The sequence below is a fragment of the Bufo bufo genome, chromosome 6 (genome assembly GCF_905171765.1).
Source record: "Bufo bufo chromosome 6, aBufBuf1.1, whole genome shotgun sequence".
In the NCBI taxonomy this organism is placed as follows: Eukaryota; Metazoa; Chordata; class Amphibia; order Anura; family Bufonidae; genus Bufo; species Bufo bufo.
Genome location: NC_053394.1, coordinates 248,580,387 through 248,601,706, shown reverse-complemented (window position 1 = coordinate 248,601,706; position 21,320 = coordinate 248,580,387). Strand labels below are relative to the sequence as shown.

At 45.7% G+C, this 21,320-nt stretch overlaps 1 protein-coding gene across 1 annotated transcript in view; it reads right to left on the bottom strand.

The window, feature by feature from the left end:
* The window catches only part of LOC121004077 (sphingosine-1-phosphate lyase 1-like), a 120,053-nt gene that overhangs the window by 20,838 nt on the left and 77,895 nt on the right, over nt 1-21,320 (bottom strand). The window contains exons 9-12 of the mRNA XM_040436157.1: nt 19,497-19,595; nt 17,061-17,207; nt 14,860-15,098; nt 6,416-6,562 (exon numbers count right to left, since the gene is read on the bottom strand). Of these exons, the coding sequence (XP_040292091.1) occupies nt 6,416-6,562; nt 14,860-15,098; nt 17,061-17,207; nt 19,497-19,595 (632 nt within the window). The remainder of the gene's footprint in view (nt 1-6,415; nt 6,563-14,859; nt 15,099-17,060; nt 17,208-19,496; nt 19,596-21,320) is intronic.

Genomic DNA, 21,320 nt, shown 5'->3' with positions numbered 1-21,320 from the left:
CGTCCGGTAAGGGAGAAATAGTGCCGCAAGGTACACCATAAGGCCAGATAGGAGCAACGGCTACAGCCTCTGGAGATAGTGAAGGTACTCTACCTATGAAGGGAGCAAGGTGGCAGCTTGGTGCCCACTAGAACCAAACAGAGGCAATTGCTACAGCAATTGAGAGTGGCCTCTATATCTCGCCCGGAAGGGAGAAATAGTGCCGCACGGAACACAATAGAGCCCGCCAGGGATATTGGATACAGCATCAGGAGATGGTGTAGGTACTCTACCTATGAAGGGAGCAAGGTGGCTGGAAACAGACAGGTGCAATTGCTACGGCAATTGAAAGCGGCCTGTATATCTCGCCCGGTAGGGGGAAATCGTGCCGCATGGAACACCATAGAGCCAGCCAGGAGTAATGGCTACAGCATCTGGAGTAGGTGTAGGAACTCTACTTATGAAAGTAACAAGGCGGCTGGAAACAGACAGCTGTAATCGCCACGGCAATAGAAGTCGGCCTGTATTTCTGGTACAGGCACTACAAAAAGAACCTTTAGAGGCCGAGAAGGGTTACCAACCCTACAAGAGGCGTTTGCCTGAATTATCAGCTTGCCTAGAACATAGCCCCTGGATAGGAGAACCAGGAAGGTCTGTCGTGTACAGCCTACGAGGGCATACATACCAGAGACACCGTGTAGGTGTCCCAGTTGCTAAGCACGGTGACGGCTGCCTTACCTGTGCAGTAATTACCTGTGCAGGCAGGAGAGCACCATCCAAAAGTCCACTAGAGGGGCATCAAACCTGGGTAGGGTAGGTTCCACCGTGCATGTTTGTCTTGACCTCACAGAGGGATTCTGCATGGTGGAAGACCGCCTGATGCTCTGTTCCGAGGGAATCGGTGCAGAGGTGTCCCCAGAGGCAACTGACAGAGAAGGCTTCGTCACCAGCCTCAGGCTTGTCCTGGGGCGACCCGAGGATGCCGAGGAGGGGTGGAAGCTAGTTGAGACCACCCGAGGTTGGTCCGTGGGCTACTCCTTGCGTGACCCTGTATCTGAGCGTCAGTGTGAGCGTGGCCCATCTGCAGGGAGGACCCTGGGGGGGAGAGGAGACCGCAATTTGGGTAGGTAGCGGTCCAGCGACTTCGCCAGGGATTGGGAGAGTCAGGCAAGGTTCCCATGGTTCGACAGGGAGGGAGCCCATTCAGGGGGGACCTACACAAAAAGGGTGGGACAAGCCGACCACATGGAAACCTCCGTAGACAACGACGCACGTGAAATAGTGGCGATCCGATAGGGAGGCTGGGGAGAGGAGGCCCTCAGAGTAGCAGGGCTGTCCTATCTGTCCCCGGATGCCACATTCCCAAGAGGTGCTGCAGCAGCTATAGATCAGGTGGCAGGGCTGCAGGAGAATGAGGCAATTGAGAGGGGGGGGGGGGGGGGGAAGGAGCCTGCAGAAGCAATTCAGCCAGAGGCTGCCTACCAGACCCCAGGAGCTGTATCCCAGAGCACCCCATGCAGGAAAGCAGCAAGATGGCGACCCGGTGAGAAGGAGCCGGCAGCAAGAGGAAGAACCGCCCCTCTGAGACAGAGCAGGGAACCTGGAGCTGGATTGGGCAGGCTCCCCCCACGGAGGGGAGGTGACAGAGCTAGCCTGGGAAGCTCAGAAGTGGGCGGGGAGTTGCGGCCTAGTAGGCCCAAAAAGCTGGGACCTCAATTAGTGGAGCGCGGCCAGGGACGAACGGCCGCGATCGCAGAAGTGCTCCGGAGCTGCCGCGACAAACAGGGGCCAGGTGGGGGAGAGAACTGACTCCCAGAGAGGAAAAAACGGAAGGCCAGGGGGCTTCTGGGGCCAGGATGCAGGCTAAGAGATGCAGGTATCCGGGAAGGGAGGAGAGGGGGGAACGCGCCCAGGCCGGGGGAGGAGGGTGGGAGACCCTAAGCTAAGGGAACATACTCACCCTCAGACATCTTCAGGCACAGCAATAACCACCCCCTCGGCGGACTCAACACGGGAACAGTGGGACTGCCGGAATTCCACTGCGGAAGCTGATTTGGGGACTGGGTGGCTGCCAGGTACCCGAGTACGCGCCCGCAGGGGGGGCCACTAAAGTGGAACACGATGGAGCCACCCCTGCAGCAGGCCAGAACATGCAGAGAAGAAAAAGAATAAAAAATTAAATAAAAAAGTAGCAGGATGACCTGCACAAAAAGGGCAGGTCAGGTCTGCCTCCTACGGACACTAGAACAAGACTGATCTGCCTAGTGCCTGTGGAGAGGTTATAGCCCAACGGGGAGAAGCCAACACTTTTTATGTTTAGTGTCGCCTCCTAGTGGTAGTTGGACATATACCCATGGTGCTGTGTCCCCCAATGCCATGCACGAGAAATACGAGAGAAGATTTCAAAGCACACATTTGTAAAAATGAAAAAGTACTAGCAGACCCCAATTTTTCACTTTCACAAGGGGTTAAAGGAGAAAATGCACCCCAGTATATGTTCCCCATTTTCTCTCCATTTTGCAAACACCCCATATGTGCTCGTAGCCTGCTGTATTGGCGCACAGCAGGCCGCTACAGGCAAAGTACAAAATATGGTTTTTGCAGGCCTGAGTTGGCAGATATGGATTTTAGCTGCCATGTCGCATTTAAAAAAATTTCCAGGGTCCCCAGAAATGATAAACCCCAAGAAGTGACCCCATTTTGGAAAGAGCACCCCCGTACGGACATTTTAAGTGGTGGAAAGGGTACTTTTTACCAAACAGGTGTCTCACAGAATGGATTATGTAGTGGTTGTAAGAAAGTGGGTATGCAAGTGAGGTGGACTAAATCAGAGATATGGAAATATTACAGGGAGCATAAAGGATGAAATAAAAAATCCATGGATGAGTGGTATGTTCGGAAGCATTCTTTTCATGCAGAGGCCAGGTTCATCAGAGACAAGTGGTCGCACTGATAAACTGGTGTCCTTTCGTATTTCCCTATTTTGTAACAAACCACCACTCTTTTTGGGGTCTTTCCCTTCTTTGCAGACTTCACCAGGGAATGTTGTCTGGTACAACACGGGTACCATGAACCTCCTGAAGTACTCGGGCCCTCCCCTTCCTGACTTTGGAAAATTAGGGCCTTGATTACCGCCTCTTGGAACTGAAGGAAAGTTCCTGTCTGGCCTGCAGTTCTATGTAAAATGTACGCATTGTACAGTGCCATCTGTACAATGTATACGGCAAGCTTTTTGTACCACACCTTAGTTTTACGCATGGCACTGTAGGGCTTCAGAACTTGATCGGACAGATCAACCCCTCCCATGTGCCTGTTGTAATCAAGGATGCAGTCAGGCTTGTTGACGGGTAGCGGTACCTCGCACTTGGGCAGGAGAACTGGTGTTTGCGTGAATGGTGGTTAATAATATAATATAAATATATATATATATATATATATATATATATATATATATATATATATATATATATATATATATATAAATATATATATATATAGCACCAAAAAAAAAACACAAGTGCTAATCAGCACTTGCCAGTCACAGCTCGCACACTAAAAAAGTGGTGCAGAGTTATCCATGACGTACTATCCATGATGCGGTAAGTCACCGACTTTCATGTGTCGGGAAGGGGTTAAAAAACAAACAAAACCAAAACAAACAACAAAAAAAAAACTGACCAGCTATCTTCATTCTCCAGGTCAGTACGATTATGGTAATAACACAAATGCCTAGATTTTCTTGCGTTTTTTTTATACTGAAAAATAAAAGCCTTGACAAAAATATATTTTCTTTTTCATCACCATATTCTGACTAGTGTTGAGCGCGAATATTCGAATTTCGAATTTTTTTCTCGAATATTGCAATTTCGAGATTTCGCGAATATTTAGAATATAGTTCCAAACATTCGCGAAATCGAATATTCGTATTTTTATTCGAAAAAAAAATTCGTACGATTATTTTAATCTTATGATTTTTTTTTTTTTCCTATGACTATGGCTAGGCTAATATGTGTATTTTACGAAATTTCTTAATATTGCTCTAACTTCGTCTTTTAGAATATTCGTAATATTCTAAAAGACGGAGTTAGAGCAATATTCCGAATATTCTAAAAGACGAAGTTAGAGCAATATTAAGAAATTTCGTAAAATACACATATTAGCCTAGCCATAGAAAAAAAAAAAAAAATCATAAGATTAAAATAATCGTACGATTATTTTAATCTTATGATTTTTTTTTTTTTTCCTATGACTATGGCTAGGCTAATATGTGTATTTTATGAAATTTCTTAATATTGCTCTAACTTCGTCTTTTAGAATATTCGTAATATTCTAAAAGACGGAGTTAGAGCAATATTCCGAATATTCTAAAAGACGAAGTTAGAGCAATATTAAGAAATTTCGTAAAGTACACATATTAGCCTAGCCATAGGAAAGAAAAAAAAAATCATAAGATTAAAATAATCGTACGATTATTTTAATCGCATATTATTCGCGAAAAATTAAATAATTACGAATATTCGATTTCGACGAAAATAATAAGAATATTTATTCGAATATTCGCGAAATATCGCGAAATCGAATATGGCACCTCCCGCTCATCACTAATTCTGACCCCTATAACTTTTTTCAGTTATGTGTATGGAACTGTGTGATGGTCACTTTTTCGTAGGGCAATCTGTACTTTTCACTGATGTCATTTTGGTGTGTGTACGACTTTTTGATCACTTTTTATAAAAAAAATTGTGGGAGGAGAGGTAATACGCCATTTTAACTTTTTTGCGTTTCACCATTTTCCGTATGGGATAAATATCTTTATATTTTAATAGCATGGGCATTTTTGCATGCAGCTCTATTTGGAGCTCTGACACTCTACAATTTAGCCACTCTCACAAAGTGCCAATAAGAGGTGAAAAATGACGCGCCATATGTACTTCTCATCCTCATACTGTATACAAAAATATTTTTGTGAAGATTGTACTTACATATTTAATAAAAGGTACCGTATTTTTCGCCCCATAAGACGCACTTTTCCCCCCCAAAAAGTGTGGGAAAAATGCCCCTGCGTCTTATGGGGCGAATGCTGCCATTTTACATCGCAGTCTGCGATGCTGCAGCATCGCAGACTGCAATGTATCAGCTGGACAGGGGTGGGAGGAGGGGCCGGTGTCATGCAAATGCGGCGGAACTGTGCGGTCACTGTACTCCGGCCCCACCGCTCACTCACTTCCTTAATGCCTAAACATTTCAGAATAATAGCTTTCATTGAAGTTCCGATCCCCAGCCCCATCTGTACTACTTACTAAATGTCCTGTAGCAGGCAGAGCAGGGCGGGCAGCTGGCCGTAACTCACTGACGTCACGTGCCTGCGCCGCCTACTTTATGAATGAAGTAGGCGGCGCAGGCATGTGACGTCAGTGAGTTACGGCCGGCCGCCCTGCTCTGCCTGCTACAGGACATTTAGTAAATAGTACAGATGGGGCTGGGGATCGGAACTTCAATGAAAGCTATTATAAATGTATAGGCATTAAGGAAGTGAACGTGAGCGGTGGGGGCTGGAGTACGGTGACCACACCGGCCCCCGCCGCATTTGCATGACACCGGCCCCCTCCCACAGGTTTAGCTCCCGTATATTAGGGCATCTGTGGATGGCACTGTTATGGGGGAGGGGGGGTGATCTGTGGATGCCACTATTATGGGGGGGGGGTGATATGTGGATGGCACTGTTATGGGGTGGGGGGATCTGTGGGTGACACATATATAGCAGTGCCATCCACAGATCCCCCACCCCCATAACAGTGCCCTACACAGATCCCCCCCCCATTAACAGTGCCCATCCACAGATCCCCCCCCCCCCATAACAGTGACATCCACAGATTCCCCCCCATAACAGTGCCATCACAGATCCCCCCCCATAACAGTGCCCATCCACAGATCCCCCCCCATAACAGTGCCATCCACAGATCCCCCCCCATAACAGTGCCATCCACAGATCACCCCCCCATAACAGTGCCATCCACAGATCACCCCCCCCCCCATAACAGTGCCATCCACAGATCATCACCCCCCATAACAGTGCCATCCACAGATCATCACCCCCCATAACAGTGCCATCCACAGATCACCCCCCCATAACAGTGCCATCCACAGATCACCCCCCCATAACAGTGCCATCCACAGATCACCCCCCCATAACAGTGCCGTCCACAGATCACACCCCCATAACAGCGCCATCCACAGATCCCCCATAGTAGTGTCATTCACAGACCACCATTAGTTCAAAACCCACCAAAAGCACACCTTTTGTTTAAAAAAAATTTTTTTTCTTATTTTCCTTCTCAAAAACCTAGGTTCGTCTTATGGGCCGGTGCGTCTTATAGGGCGAAAAATACAGTAATACAGGTTTCATTACTTCCCTCTTACTAAATAATTTATTTACCTTGATGGAAATTGAAGTGTATTCAGATTCCAGCCTTTTGCTGTCAAAGAGGTAGACAGGCGGTAGATATCAAAAACTTTTGAACCAATTGCGATCACTGAAACCTCAGGATTCCCAAAAACAAAGATTTCTTTCATTTTCTGCAACCTTGAATAAATCAAAAATACAAATGGAGTAAAAATCCTATTATATGCCAGCAGTTAACATTGAACAGCATAAAAAAACTAATTGATCCAGATGATGATGGCCTATACACTCAGGAGAGGCAGTCAATATGAGATCAGTGGGGGTCTGACTCTTGGCATCCCTGCCGATCCTGAGGAAAGGTCATCAATATACAAGGGCCTGCACAAACCCCTTTACAATTCTGCTTTGTGTCGTTCCTGTTATTCCGCAGCTCAAAGTATTGTGTTCCTCCATACACTGACACTGCATTCAGTGCTGACATTGTCATATTGTGTAGCGAGACACTGTACTGACCACTCCATTTTCCAGAAAGAATTTCAAGGAACAACACAGAGTTCTAATAAAAGAAGCTCCCGCCTTGTTATTTTTATATGTATTAGGATTATTAGTACTATTATTAGTATAGAGATGTCAGGTCCTCTACATATCTCTAACAGGTAACATTATTTAGCTACAGAAAAATCTAGATTTTTGTGAAACTCACCTGTAAAATCTCTTTCTCGCTTAGTTCATTGGGGGACACAGGACCGTGCGTATAGCTGCTTGCTGCCACTAGGAGGTGACACTAGGCTGAAAAGTGATAACTCCTCCCCTGCCGGCTATACCCCCTCCAACCTGGAGAGAGCATATCCGTTTGTGCCCAAGCAATAGGAGTAGGAGGGGAAAAAAAAAAAAAAAAAAAAAAACATACGGTAAACAACCAATAACTGACCAACGCCAGTCGGATCAAACCAGAACTGAGGGCCATACTGGCTCCACAACCGCCAACATTTACGGCAAACAGAAATTACTGGGTGCGAGCTGTGTGCCCCAATGAACTAAGAGAAAGATTTTACAGGCGAGTTTCACAAAAAATCTAGTTTTCTCGCTCGTATCATTGGGGGACAAAGGACCGTGGGACGTCCTAAAGCAGTCCACGGGGAGGGAACAAATCACACGCCCATGGAGAAAAATGCCCTCGAGGATGCGTAACTTACTGCCGCCTGCAAGACTTTGCTGCCTGGAGCAGTATCCGCCGGTGCCTAGGAAGGCACCAGGTAAAACTTTGTGAACGAGTGCCCGGAAGACCAAGATACTGCCTTCCACACTGGAAAGCTACTGCATGAGGGAGATGGACCCGAGAAGCGCCGACCGCTGGTCGGGTGGGCCAAGACTCAGCTGGGCGGTGTCTTACCCCGGGAGTGGAATGCCCGAGCAACTGTTGAACAGATATATCTGGAAAACATACTTTGGAGGCCGTCAGCTTTGACAAGGACCCCAGGTAAAAAGTTGGTAAAAGTCCGTACGGCGGTAATCGCTAGTCATGGACAAGCAAATCTCAGAGGGCAAATCACATGGCTGATGGAGAGCTCAGTCTGTATAATGCGAGGGAGAAAGAAGAGAAATCCATGTCTGTGATGAAGTGGAAGGGCGACCACTTTCTGTAAAGAAAGAGGATACTGGGCGGAGCACTGCCTTATGTTCATGATAAAAGAAAAAAAAAAAGTATGTACAAGAAGGCGTATCAACACCGAAAAAATGTCACCAAACAGCTGGCTCCTGGCCGCAACTGTGGAAGTAGAACTAAAAAGCCAAGTCCGCAGGATCCTCCTCTGGCCAAGAGAACGCCCCCTAGGGAGCAGAATATTGACAGACCAATGCCCATATAGCCGTAGAGGCTTGTGTGGGGATTTCTAGTGAGAGAAGCTGCCTGAAAAACCACAGAGAAAAAAAAAAACCTGAGCCAGGCGTGCCCCACTGCAGGCCAAAGAACCAATACCTCGAGAGAAAGGTAAAGTAAAGCCGATGTGAGCATCACCGGTGATGGGAAGCCCCGTCAGTGATCATATATTGACAATGTGGCAACCCTGCCTGGAAGGGCAGATGAGTGGAACAAAGATGAGAGAAATACTCTTGCCGGGTGGAGTGCGATTACGACGTCCAACGCCTCCACCATACCAGAGGAACCCTGGGCCCGTGGAAAAAATAGAGATGGGCTTCCAGAGTCGTACAACCCATGGCTACTGGTCAGCTAGACAGAAGGAGAAGGTGATCAGTTATCCAGCTCGAGGAGAGACAGGGAAGGAAAAGTGTGTTCTGTTCCAGGGAGGAAACCCCTACCAGCGGTGGCAAGGCGTGACAGACACCAGCTCTACCCGTCGTGAGAAGACTCAGCCCACCCCCGGAATGAGCAGTGAAAGAATGTCCACCATTGGCTTGAGGTGACGTAGACATTACTGATATCTGAAGAGAGGTAGCACCGATGGCGTCACGGCATCACTAGTAGAACCCAAGTCCCGCTTAGAACGGCAATCTAGTGGTTGACGAGTGCCACAGTGACTAAGCTACCCAGTAGAAAGCACTCGAAGGTAGGTGCTGATCAGCAATGGCAATTATGCCATCGCCACGCCCGAGTTGACGACAGAAGGACAACAGTTGTCAGAGCAACGGACCCTTATCAGTAGTGTAAACCAAAAAGAGGCCAGAACTAAAGCCCATTCCCATCTGAGACTGGCGCTCTCCAGAATCTAGTGGTAATGCGATACTCCGCCTGAAGAGGAGGCCATACAAGGGAAGCCACAAGAGTAATGCTCACGCCATACTCCAGCTGAGGAGTAGGCTACACCGTAGAGATCACTGATTCTCGTGTTAGAAGAATCCGTCACCTGACGAAAGAGCTGTGCAGTAGGGACCTTAGCATGTAATGGTGATGCAAACACCCCTTGTGCAGTAGGAGCTACCGCATGCTCCGCCAGCGTAAAACTGAGGGGAAGGCCTGAGGACATCCAGTAGAAGTCATGGTATCATGCTGTCTCAGTTAGTAGAGCTAACCTTAAACCCTCCACCTGAAAAGGGCGCTGAACAGGAGCAACCACCGAAGTAGTGCCAGGGTAGAACCCCTACCCGAGTGGGGCTGTCCCACTACAGCGATTACGATCATCTAGCCCTAGGGTGAAGACTTACCTGCGAAGGAGAACCTGTTGTAGTAGTCACTGCAGAGTGCCAGCATAACACCCTCACATAGATAAGGAAGAGTGGTGGACGAAGCATCCAGAGTCAGTGGAATATTCTGCTTGCTGGATCGTGATCAATCACAGTACTCTGTGTAATGTGACTGACCTGAACAGTGGAGGCTCAAGGGGATGGGGGGTCTCTAGGACACCTAAGTGTTGCTGGGTGACCCCCCTGAGAGCACAAAGGTCGACATTTTTGTGTCCCCAACCAGTGCCGGAAGAAAAGGACACAATATGGGAGTATCCATAGTATCCAGTGGCAGTATCCATATGCCACTAGATGGAGAGTACCAGGCACCAGCGGGTACCGACTGTTGCCACGGACCACCTGTGAAGGAAGCCAAGGCATCTAGTGTCGTGGCGTAGTTGAATTATAGCATGCAAAGATGCTTAGCGATTAATGGATCATTTGTAGAGGGTAATGCCACAGGAAGTATGTGATGGCAAATGAGTGATGGAATAGCAACCAATGGAAGTGTAATCCCCCGGTTAGGGAAGGGGGTAGAGCGATAGTCAGAACCGCAATCTACGGAAGTGTAATTACCCACCCTATGGAGGGGGGTAATGCCTTTGGTAAGCACTGCGCTCAGTGGCAGTGCAATCACTCCACCTATGATAGGGAGTACCATATCCAGTAAGTACTGTAACTCGAGGTAGTGCAAATACATCACCTATCGAAGGGGCTAACGCACCCAACAGAAGGCATATGACGAGTTCTGTACCCGGTGGGAAGTGCAATTATTCCACCCCAGTAAGAGGGTAATGCATATGTAAACACTGCAACGGCAGTGAGAATGCCATAATGCCACCTATACAGGAGGTTAATGCATACTGACAATACTGTGCCCAGTGGAACTGCAATTCCGCCACTTACGGAACGGGGGACGCCCATGGCTGGCATTGAGACCAGTGCTAGTGCGGTCAGTCTACATAAGGAAGGAGGTAATACATAAGGTAAGTACTGTATCCAGTAGAAGTGCAAATACCGCCTAATGAAGGGGGTAATGCATACACCAGAACCGCCGGCTAGCACGGACGTAATCTTGGAAGATTGAGCCGGATTCATGTCAGAGCCCAAAAAACTGTCCTGCTTCGGCCCGCTCGTGCGCTGTTCCACCTCTCAGGCTCTAGCCCATGGCTGTTGCAGGCTGTGTCGGTGTTGATATAACAACCAAACTACCCCGGAGGTGGAATGGAACTAAAGGTCCGCTTACCGGATTGCACAGATGGTGCTCTATGAACCAAACGACCCAGGGGGGTGGATTGGGAACTTCCAGAGGCCCTCCGTTGTATTGCGCAGAGGAGAAATATCAATCAGACGACCCAGGAGGGTGGATTGGGAAGTTTCAGTTGTCCTTCACTGGCTTTGCGCAGGTGGAGCATTATAAACCAAATGGCCTCAGAGGGCGGATTGGGAATCCTTCAGATGTCCTCCACTGAATTTTCGCAGGTGGAGCATTATCAACCAACGGCCCCGGAGTGCGATTGGGAAACTGAGAAATCCTTCACTGTCCGGGATAGGGTACAGGCCCAGTTGGTACACCAGTCAGGGTGATCCTGCGGTGATGTGAACTGAGGAGGGCAAATTCTGTATGGCGCATTTTTTTATATTTTTTTGGTGAGGACCTAGCCTCACATGGAGAAGAGGCAGGAAGGGCTGAACACTGCAATATTAAAAAGGCACATTGTGCCTGCAGATAGAAACCTAGGGTAAACTGGTGCCGGCCTTAAAGAGGTGGCTGTGCAGGAAGGGTTAAACTGGCCAAAGAGCGGGGTGGAGCCAGCAGGCTCCCGGGGAGATTCACGCCAGAAAGATGGACCCGCCCCCCCATACCGAATAAAGCCGGGGCCTAGATTTTGCGGCGTCCGGCCGACTGGGGTATCTGTTCTGCCTGCTCTCCCTCTGGGAAACTGAGGGACCCAGAACGGCATTAGCGGGCGCCCGGGATGGATCTGCCGAGAAGGTGTGGCGCTTGGCCCACCTGGTCGGTCGGAGAACGGGGGGCCCGAAATGGGGCGCAGAAGGCGCCTGTTTGTTGAGAAATCCTCTTGAATGTCCCCTGTCCTGATAGGTCTAGATCGGAGAGGGGTGGGGAGACAGAAACTAAGATGCCGCCGCCGTGGAATGGGATTAACCCGTTTATTGCTGAGGTGAGATGGGCGACGGGTGGAGGATTCGCTACCCCCTTAAGAAGGGGGCCATGTGTGAGGGACAGTAATACTCACCTGTCTTCATCTGTGCTCTTCACCCTTAGTATTGTACCAGCAGGGCCACCCCACGACTGCTAGCACCAGGCATCAGGGGTCCGGGCAGAGAAGGGCTGGAGAGGAGGTGGCCCTCTTGCTGGCGGGAAGCAGGGGAGTGAGGCTGCCGTGGTCAGCTTTGTCTTCTTGGGGGAGGCAAGGCGGTGGAACAAGCTACACTGGCCAGCCTCCCAGGGAGACGGGGACGCAAGCGTTCCTGTGCCCCATCCAGGAAATCTGTAAAAATAACAAAAATGAAAAAGATCAAAAAAGCCACCCTGCTAAGCAGGGAGGTCTGCCTCCTACGACACTTACATAGAAACATAGAATGTGTCGGCAGATAAGAACCATTTGGCCCATCTAGTCTGCCCAATATACTGAATACTATGGATAGCCCCCGGCCCTATCTTATATGAAGGATGGCCTTATGCCTATCCCATGCATGCTTAAACCCCTTCACTGTATTTGCAGCTACCACTTCTGCAGGAAGGCTATTCCATGCATCCACTATTCTCTCAGTAAAGTAATACTTCCTTATATCACTTTTAAACCTTTGCCCCTCTAATTTAAAACTGTGTCCTCTTGTGGTAGTTTTTCTTCTTTTAAATATGCTCTCCTCCTTTACAGAGTTGATTCCCTTTATGTATTTAAAAGTTTCTATCATATCCCCTCTGTCTCTTCTTTCTTCCAAGCTATACATATTAAGGTCCTTTAACCTTTCCTGGTAAGTTTTATCCTGCAATCCATGTACTAGTTTAGTAGCTCTTCTCTGAACTCTCTCTAGAGTATCTATATCCTTCTGGAGATATGGCCTCCAGTACTGCGCACAATACTCCAAGTGAGGTCTCACCAGTGTTCTGTACAGCGGTATAAGCACTTCACTCTTTCTACTGCTTATACCTCTCCCTATACATCCAAGCATTCTGCTGGCATTTCGTGCTGCCCTATTACATGGTCTTCCCACCTTTAAGTCTTCTGAAATAATTACTCCTAAATCCCTTTCCTCAGATACTGAGGTCAGGACTGTGTCAAATATTCTATATTCTGCCCTTGGGTTTTTACGCCCCAGGTGCATTATCTTGCACTTATCCACATTAAATTTCAGTTGCCAGAGTTCTGACCATTCTTCTAGTTTTCCTAAATCCTTTTCCATTTGGCGTTTCCCTCCAGGAACATCAACCCTGTTACCTATCTTTGTGTCATCAGCAAAAAGACAAACCTTACCAGCGAGGCCTTTTGCAATATCACTTATGAAGATATTAAACAAAATCGGTCCCAGTACAGATCCCTGTGGAACCCCACTGGTAACATGACCTTGTTTTGAATGTTCTCCATTGACTACCACCCTCTGTTGTCTGTCACTCAGCCACTGCCTAATCCACTCAACAATATGGGAGTCCATGTTCAATGACTGCAGTTTATTGATAAGTCTTCTATGTGGGACAGTGTCAAAAGACTTACTAAAATCTAGATATGTGATGTCTACTGCACCTCCACCGTCTATTATTTTATTCACCCAGTCAAAAAAATCTATAAGATTTGTTTGACATGATCTCCCTGAAGTAAACCCATGTTGTTTTTCATCTTGGTTCCAGAGCTGGAGGCTCTAAGCTAAAAACTGATATGCTCTCCCCAGGCTGGAGGGGGTATAGCTGGCAGGGGAGGAGTTATCACTTTTCAGCCTAGTGTCGCCTCCTAGTGGCAGCAAGTAGCTATACCCACGGTCCTGTGTCCCCCAATGATACGAGCGAGAAATCTTAATTTTCGGTTATCAAATCTAAATTAAAAATAACATCTATGTCCTCCTTAGAAAAGATGTTTCAATTTTAATTCAATTTCTAGGAGTACGTCTACACAGCAATTTTGGGCGTGACACATATTGTGCACGCAAGTATCGGAGCGTAGCAGTGCAGCCATAGGAATAAATAGAAATGCAGTGTGGATCAGTGAGCTGGATTTTTTGTGACTTGAGTATTGTGGTCGCGGCAAACGCACGAGTCGCGCTGTGACCCCATTCATTCCTATGGCTGCCCTGCTACACTGTGAAAACTGGGCATGCAACATGTGAATACATTGACTACTATCTGACTTTCTAGGCGCCTGATATTGATGATTTATCCTCAGGCTAGGTCGTTCATATATGATCAGTGAGCATCCAACATCCAGCACCCCCACCAATCAGCTATTCTCTGAAGCCTCCAGCTCTGGAACCAAAACTGTGAATGGAACAGGAAACACAGCTCCGCTCAAAGTGTAGTGGCCATGCCAGGTTACTGCAGCTCCCATATTTACAGCGCTGAGGTGCAGTAACCAAAAACAGCCACTACATTATGAATGGTTCTGTGCTTCCAGTTCCATTCACAAAGTTAGTTCCAGTGGCCAAGGATCCAGGGAATGGCTGTTCGTAAGGGTTGGGGGAGGGAGGTGGTCGAACCTTCACCGATTAGATATTAATTACCTATTCTGAAGATAAGTCATCAATATCAGGAGCATAGAAAGCCCCTTTAAAAGGGGTATTCCAGTAACAAGCTATCCCCTATCCACTGGATAGGGAATGAAAGTTAAATCAATGAGGGTCAGACTGTTGGGATTCCCACCACAAGAACAGGGATCGTATGCCCCCTCAAAAGGAATGACGTGACAGTCAAGCATGCAATCATGCATGCTGCCGCTCCATTCATCTCTATGGAAGTGTCAGAGATTGCAGAGTACATCACACTTGCCATCTCTGGCTGTCCCATAGTGTAGGAGTAGAAAAGTGGGACGCATGCTCGACCACCATTCCTTTTAACAGGGGACACAGGACTCACGTTCTCGTGAATGGTAGAGGTCCCCTCCCCCCGATCAAACAGTTATCCCCTATACAGGGGATAGGGATAACTTGTTTTATCCAGAATATTCCTTTAAATAAAGAAGGAAGACTTATCAACATGAGTGACTTATTTGTAAAGTAAGGAATATACAGAAGATGATTTAATAGGTAGCTAAATTAATAAATCAAATCAACACAAGTTCACATACTCTTTTATGATGAATCGTGCAGTCGAAATGATATTCTTGGTGGCTTCAACATATCCGTCTTCCCCCATGTGCATCATTGTTGCCCAACAAGCAGCTACAATCCCACCAGGTCGAGAGCCAGCTATAGAGGGAGAAGCATACAGTCCACCTGGCCAGTCTGATGCAACAAAGTACTGATAGTGCCTATAGTCCTTGTGGCTATACAGTATCACTGAAGACCCTTTAGGTGCGAAGCCATACTGAAAGGAAATCAGACGAGAAAACCAGTAAGAAGTCAAATACACAGTTACTTAAAAGGGGTTCTCTGGGAATAAAGAAAATTGAAATATTTAAATATTAAGTTATAAATATATTCCCAAGTACCTTTCATTAGTTATAATGGCTCCTTTTGTCTAGGGAACAATCTTCAGGAGAAATAAAATGGCCGCCGCCCAGAAAACCTGTCCTAATCGCACAGGAGGACAAGTTACTTCAGAACTGCCTCATCTTCCTCTCTGCTCTACTTGTCAGGGATTACGATCCTAAATACAGCTGATAAGAACTTTAGCTGAATCTCTGTGAGAATGGAGTTCATGATGAGACATGAAGTACAGAGAAGACAGACAGGACAGACTGTGGTAATGTGGGGCTGTGGTAATGGAGACCGCATACAAGGGCTGCTGCTCATTAGCCTAATCCCCACCTTCTTCTCTGTACTTCATGTCTCTTTATGAACTCCATTCCTATATAGATTCAGCTCAAGATTATATTAAAATGTATTCAGAATAACAATCCCTGACAAGTAGAGCAGAGAGAAGGATGAGGCACATCTTTACCCTCAGTATTGTGAAGAAACTTTTTGAGCGTACCAATAGGTTGGCGACCATTTTAATTCTCCTAATGAGTGTTCCCTAGACAAAATGAGCCATTATAATTAATGAAAGGTATTTGGGAATATATTTAATATACATGAATATTTAAGAACTTTAATAGTTTTAATTCCTGGAGAACACTTTTAAAGAGGACTCGTTACCACAAAAGGAAGTGCAATCTGCAGGCAGCATGTTATAGAACAGGAGAGCTGAGCAGATTGACATTGTAATTTATAGAGTTATATCTCAGCTTTTCTTGAGCTTAAGACTACCCCTGTGTACAGCTATAAATGACTGAGAGCCATCACTGTATACATACTTACACAGTGAATGCTCTCAATCACTGATGACACCTCCCCCATGTACAACTGAAGTCAGAAAAAGCAAAGTCAAATATATTAAATTACACGTTTTGCTGAATCTTTTCTTACAAAACTATCTATAAGTCTGCGGAACGCCTCATGCTCTATAACATGATGCCTGCAGAGTGCACATTTTGTTGTGATGCCTTCTCTTTAGGGTTCCTAAAATTCCTAAAGAGCAAAGTAACATCAAGGTTGTAGGTTAAAAGGGTTCTCCGGGAATTAAGAAAATTAACATACTTAAATATTACTTTATAATAAATATATTCTCAAATACCTTTCATTAGTTATAATGGCTCATTTTGTCTAGGGAGCAATCAGGGGAAACAAAATGGCCGCTGTCCCATTAGTTCACACAAAACCTGTCCTGATCACACATGACAAGTTCCTTCACAACACTGAGGTAAAGAGCTGCCTCATCCTCCTCTCTGGTCTATTTGTCAGGGATTATGATCCTGAATACAGATACGAACTTTAGCTGAATCTCTGGAATATTAAATTCATGAGGAGACATGAAGTACAGAGAGGACAGACTGTGGTAATGTCTTGCTGTGGTAAAGACTATAAACAAGTGCTGCTGCTCACTAGCGCCACCTCACCCTCCTCTCACGTCTCATCTTCTCCATTCCCACAGAGATTCACCTCTATTGAGGATCAAGATTCCTGACAAGTAGAGCAGAGAGGAGGATGAGGCAGCCCTTGTTGCGAGTTAAATTGTCCTCCTGTGTGATTAGGACAGGTTTTGTGTGGACTAATAGGACAGCGGACATTTTGTTTCCCCTAGACAAAACAAGCCATTCTAAGTAATGAAAGGTATTTGTGAATATATTTATAATAAAGTAATATTTAAGCATTTTCATTTTTTTTAATTCCTGGAGAACCCCTTTAACTATTGAACCTTTCCGTAAAATTAGCAGTTATAGCGGGTTTACTTAACATACTAGTGTCCTGCTAAAAGATGAAAGTACTTTTAACTTTATTATTGTACCTTATGAGTATCTGCCGAGATGCTTGTCACTCCTTTGACCCTAAAGTCAAATGGCGGAAGAGGAAAACCAGCTTTCTCCATGAATACAATGAGAAATCCACCCAAACAGGCATCCACGTGGAAAGGGATTTTGTATTTTAGGGCCAGCTAAAGTTATTTAAAAAAAAAAAAGGAAAATTATAAAACACAAGAACAAACTGAACATTTGATATAAAAGCCATTAAAACACCAGTCTATATATAGTTAATAGTAAGAGGTTACAGCCAGCTCACCTTCCGATCCTGTGTGATGGTGCACGGGGCGGACACAAGCCAGTCCAATAGTAGATGCACGATGAAAGAAATGCTCCAGCACCAGAAGGACGTAATGAGAAAATTCCCGGTCTTTATTCAAATCACCAGCATATCGGTGCATACAGCGACAGTGACACAATGACCCACTTGTCCCCACGATCTACGCGTTTCGGACGATGTTGTCCTTAGTCATGACTAAGGACAACATCGTTCGAAACGCGTAGATCGTGGGGACAAGTGGGTCATTGTGTCACTGTCGCTGTATGCACCGATATGCTGGTGATTTGAATAAAGACCGGGAATTTTCTCATTACGTCCTTCTGGTGCTGGAGCATTTCTTTCATCGTGCATATATATAGTTAACTTTTACGACCGGGCCAATTTTTAGTTTTTTTTTCCGTTCTACCTTCCAAATGCCATGCTTTTTAACTTTTCATTCATATAGCTATATGAGGGCTTATATTTTGGAGGACAAGTTCCAATTTTAAAGGCGCCATTTTATTTACCAAATCTTGTATGGGAAAACAGAAAAATTATTTGTGGGATGAAAAACCCAATACAATTTCATCAAGGTTTTTTGGTTTGTTATCATGACGTTCACTATGCGCTAAAAATGACATCCTTATCCTGCGGGTAAACACGATTTTGGAAATACCAAATTTGTATAGTGTTTATTATGTTTTACTAGTTTAAAAAAAATAAAAACCTTTGAAAAATATAAATTCTTTGCATAGCCATTTTCTGACACTCATAGCAATTTTTTTTGTCTACATAACTGTGTGAGGGCTTATTTTTGGAGGGTGAACCAGTTTTTATTGGTACCATTTTGTGGTACTTACGACTTTTTGATCACGCTCAGGAAAAATATTTTAACAGGTCGGAAATGTCAAAACTTTTTGTATTGTTTATTTTTATATGTAAAATCAGGAAAGGGGATACATTGAATTTTGAATACATTTGTGGTCTCGTATATTTTTTTTTAACTTTCTTTTTTGTAATTTTTTTACTTCTCTCATGGAGTTTGTACATGCAATCTTCTGATCGCTGTACCATTGACTGCTACAGAATAGTATTGTACAATATGCTTTTTATGACAGCCTAGTATGCAGCTTGCTGTGACAGCGCTAGGAGTTTTCACAAGGCCCCAGGCTGTCATAGTAACCAATGGTAACCCTGCCTTTTCACCATGCAGGCTCCGAATGGGGCACAGAAGGAGCCCTTCTTCCCTCTGTCTAACCCCAGACACTGCAGTCAATACTGACGGCAACATCTAAGGGGCTAAATGCCTAGTCACTGCCGGCAGGTGTCTGCTGTATTCTACAGACGGCACCCGCCATGTATGGAGCGAGCCCATCGTGCAAGCTCAAGCATTTAGGGCTTAATACTGTAATTCTGCCGTTTGCCTTTGGAAATAACTGAAGACATATTTACAGACAAGACGCAGCAGAACCAGAGAAAAGATGACACTTCCTTATAATGCAAATCACTGGAGGAAGCTCTGAAGGTTTTAATTCTGAAGCCTGCAAAACTGAACATGCAGCTCCAGGCTGTATTATCTACAGTAGCTCAGCACCAGATGTGCTTGGAAACATATGCTGGCATTTATCAATGGCTATTTAGACTTAAAGGGGTTGTGCCAAGTGAAAAGCATATCCCCTAGCCACAATATAGGTGATAAATACCCGATTGGTGGGGATACGACCACTGGGAGTCCAATCAATCATGGGAATGGGGGCCCCGTGTGCTCATATGGATAGAGCAGCTTATGTCTGCTGCCACTCAAGTCACTATCTATGGGACTGATGTAAATAGCCAAGCGTTGTATTCTATCATCTTTGGCAGTCCCACAGAGAATGAACGGAGTGGCAGCGGACATGCTGCCATCCATACTGGCACAAGGGACCCCCAATCTTGTGATCGGTGGGGTCCCAGCAGCCATACCGTCACATATCAGATACATTTCCCACATCCAATGGAGGAGGACAAGGCTAAACTCCCAGAACACAGAGTAGGTTTTATTATATATTTCTCAGTTATAACTGTTATATGAGACAAAATGGACCAAGGGAAAGGAGGAGATGAAGGGTGTAAGGATATTTTTGTTATTTTCTGCACATTTTGTGAGTTTAATATTTCTACTTACCTTAGCTACTTCTTCTATAGGATCAATAATACCATGTGGAAACTGCGGGGCAGAACAAACTAGCATCGCTGTGTTTTTAGAGATTGCTCTCCTCATAGCCTGCAATAAAAATTAATACACATATGTGAATTCACTACACATGGAATCTATTTTGAAAAATGTTATTATGTATAATATATATATATATATATATATATATATATTATACACACACACACACACACACACACACACACACACACACACACACACTGTATTCTTCGCTGCATAAGACAAAGTCGGGGGAAAATGTCAGTGTGTCTTATGGGGCGGATATGAATGAGCGCTTCCATTAGGGTAACAGGAGGATCGGGAAGCTCAATGTGCAGGCTCTGTACTCACCACATCCTGGTCTTCTCCTGCAGGGCTACGCACGCTGTGCTGGGACCTGCGCACAGCATGAGAATATTGGCGTGCTCTGACCTCACGTTGTGCGTTGTGCGACGTGGGGTCACAGCCCAGCACGGCAAGAAGATCAGGAAGAGCACTGGATCTCAGGAGTAGCGGTAGTGTCCGGAGAAGGAGAGGTAAGCTGATTTTTTTTCTCTGCTTGCTCTGATTAACATGGGGGTCTGATCTGAGGTCTGTATGGGGGGGGGGGGGGGGGGTGTTTCTTATTCACATTGACCACTCTTAAGATTTTACCTACATAGCACATACAGGTTAATATACAGGTTAGGTGATACTGTTTAACTATTTTGTTCCATAGATGGGTTAAGATGGGGCAAAGTGAAAAACATGAATATATTACATCTCATCTGATATACTTGAAACCCTGAAAGAAGCATCAAGAGGCATCAGGAGAATGGACCAGGGATGGTCCCAGGATAAACAGTAAGGGGAATAAAATGCACATTACAAAGGTGGAGTATACACATAGATCATGGAGCCTTTGTGGATCCTTGTAAACCAGAACTCCTCAGCACCACATCCAGCTATGAATGTTTGAGGTTATTAAAGGAATATTGTGGTTACAAGAATATATCCCTACCCACATGTATAAATGCCAACTATTAGGTCAGCAGACGTCCAACCAACGGGGGCCTCTACTGATCATGAGAAAATGTGCCGCATACCCCGAAGTGAATGGAATGTGTGGTTGAGCATGCTCTATTGTCTATTCTACTCTATGGGATTGGCAGAAACAGCCATGCGCCGTGCCCCTCCATTCACTTTCTAAGGGATAATGAAAAGCTGAGCATAGCATTTGGCTATTTCTAGCAGTCCTGTATAGTTGAATGGAGGGGCAGCACATCCTCATCCAGCTGTGACAATAATTTCAGAGTATGTGCGTAGTGAAGCGCTAATGTTCTTGTCAAACTCAAAGTGACAGATGGCCACGTCCCTTTTCCATCCATAACTCCACATACAATCCCAACCAAATCACGCCTAAAATACCGCCCATTCAAATCCCCTTCCATTCTTTCAGATCCGATAAGGAGTCAGTAATTCAATTAAGTTTTAATATGTTAAAAAATAAAATGATATTAAGCTTGTATTAACCATTAAAGGACGTCCGCCATACATGTACGGCGGAAGTCCGGTCCCCAAACATGGAGCCCACTCGCACGTGCAGCGGGCGTCTTAGCTGCAGGGTTTCTGCTATTTTAAATAGCAGAGACCCGCGGCACATATATGCGATCAGCCATAAGGCTGATCGCATACATTTTCCCTTTCGGATGTCATGGTCAAATGTGACCAAGGCACATACGCAGTCCAGAAGCGGAAGGCGCAGTACAGGAGGAGCAGGCAAAGGATAGTCAAAGAACGGAATCAGGTGAGTAT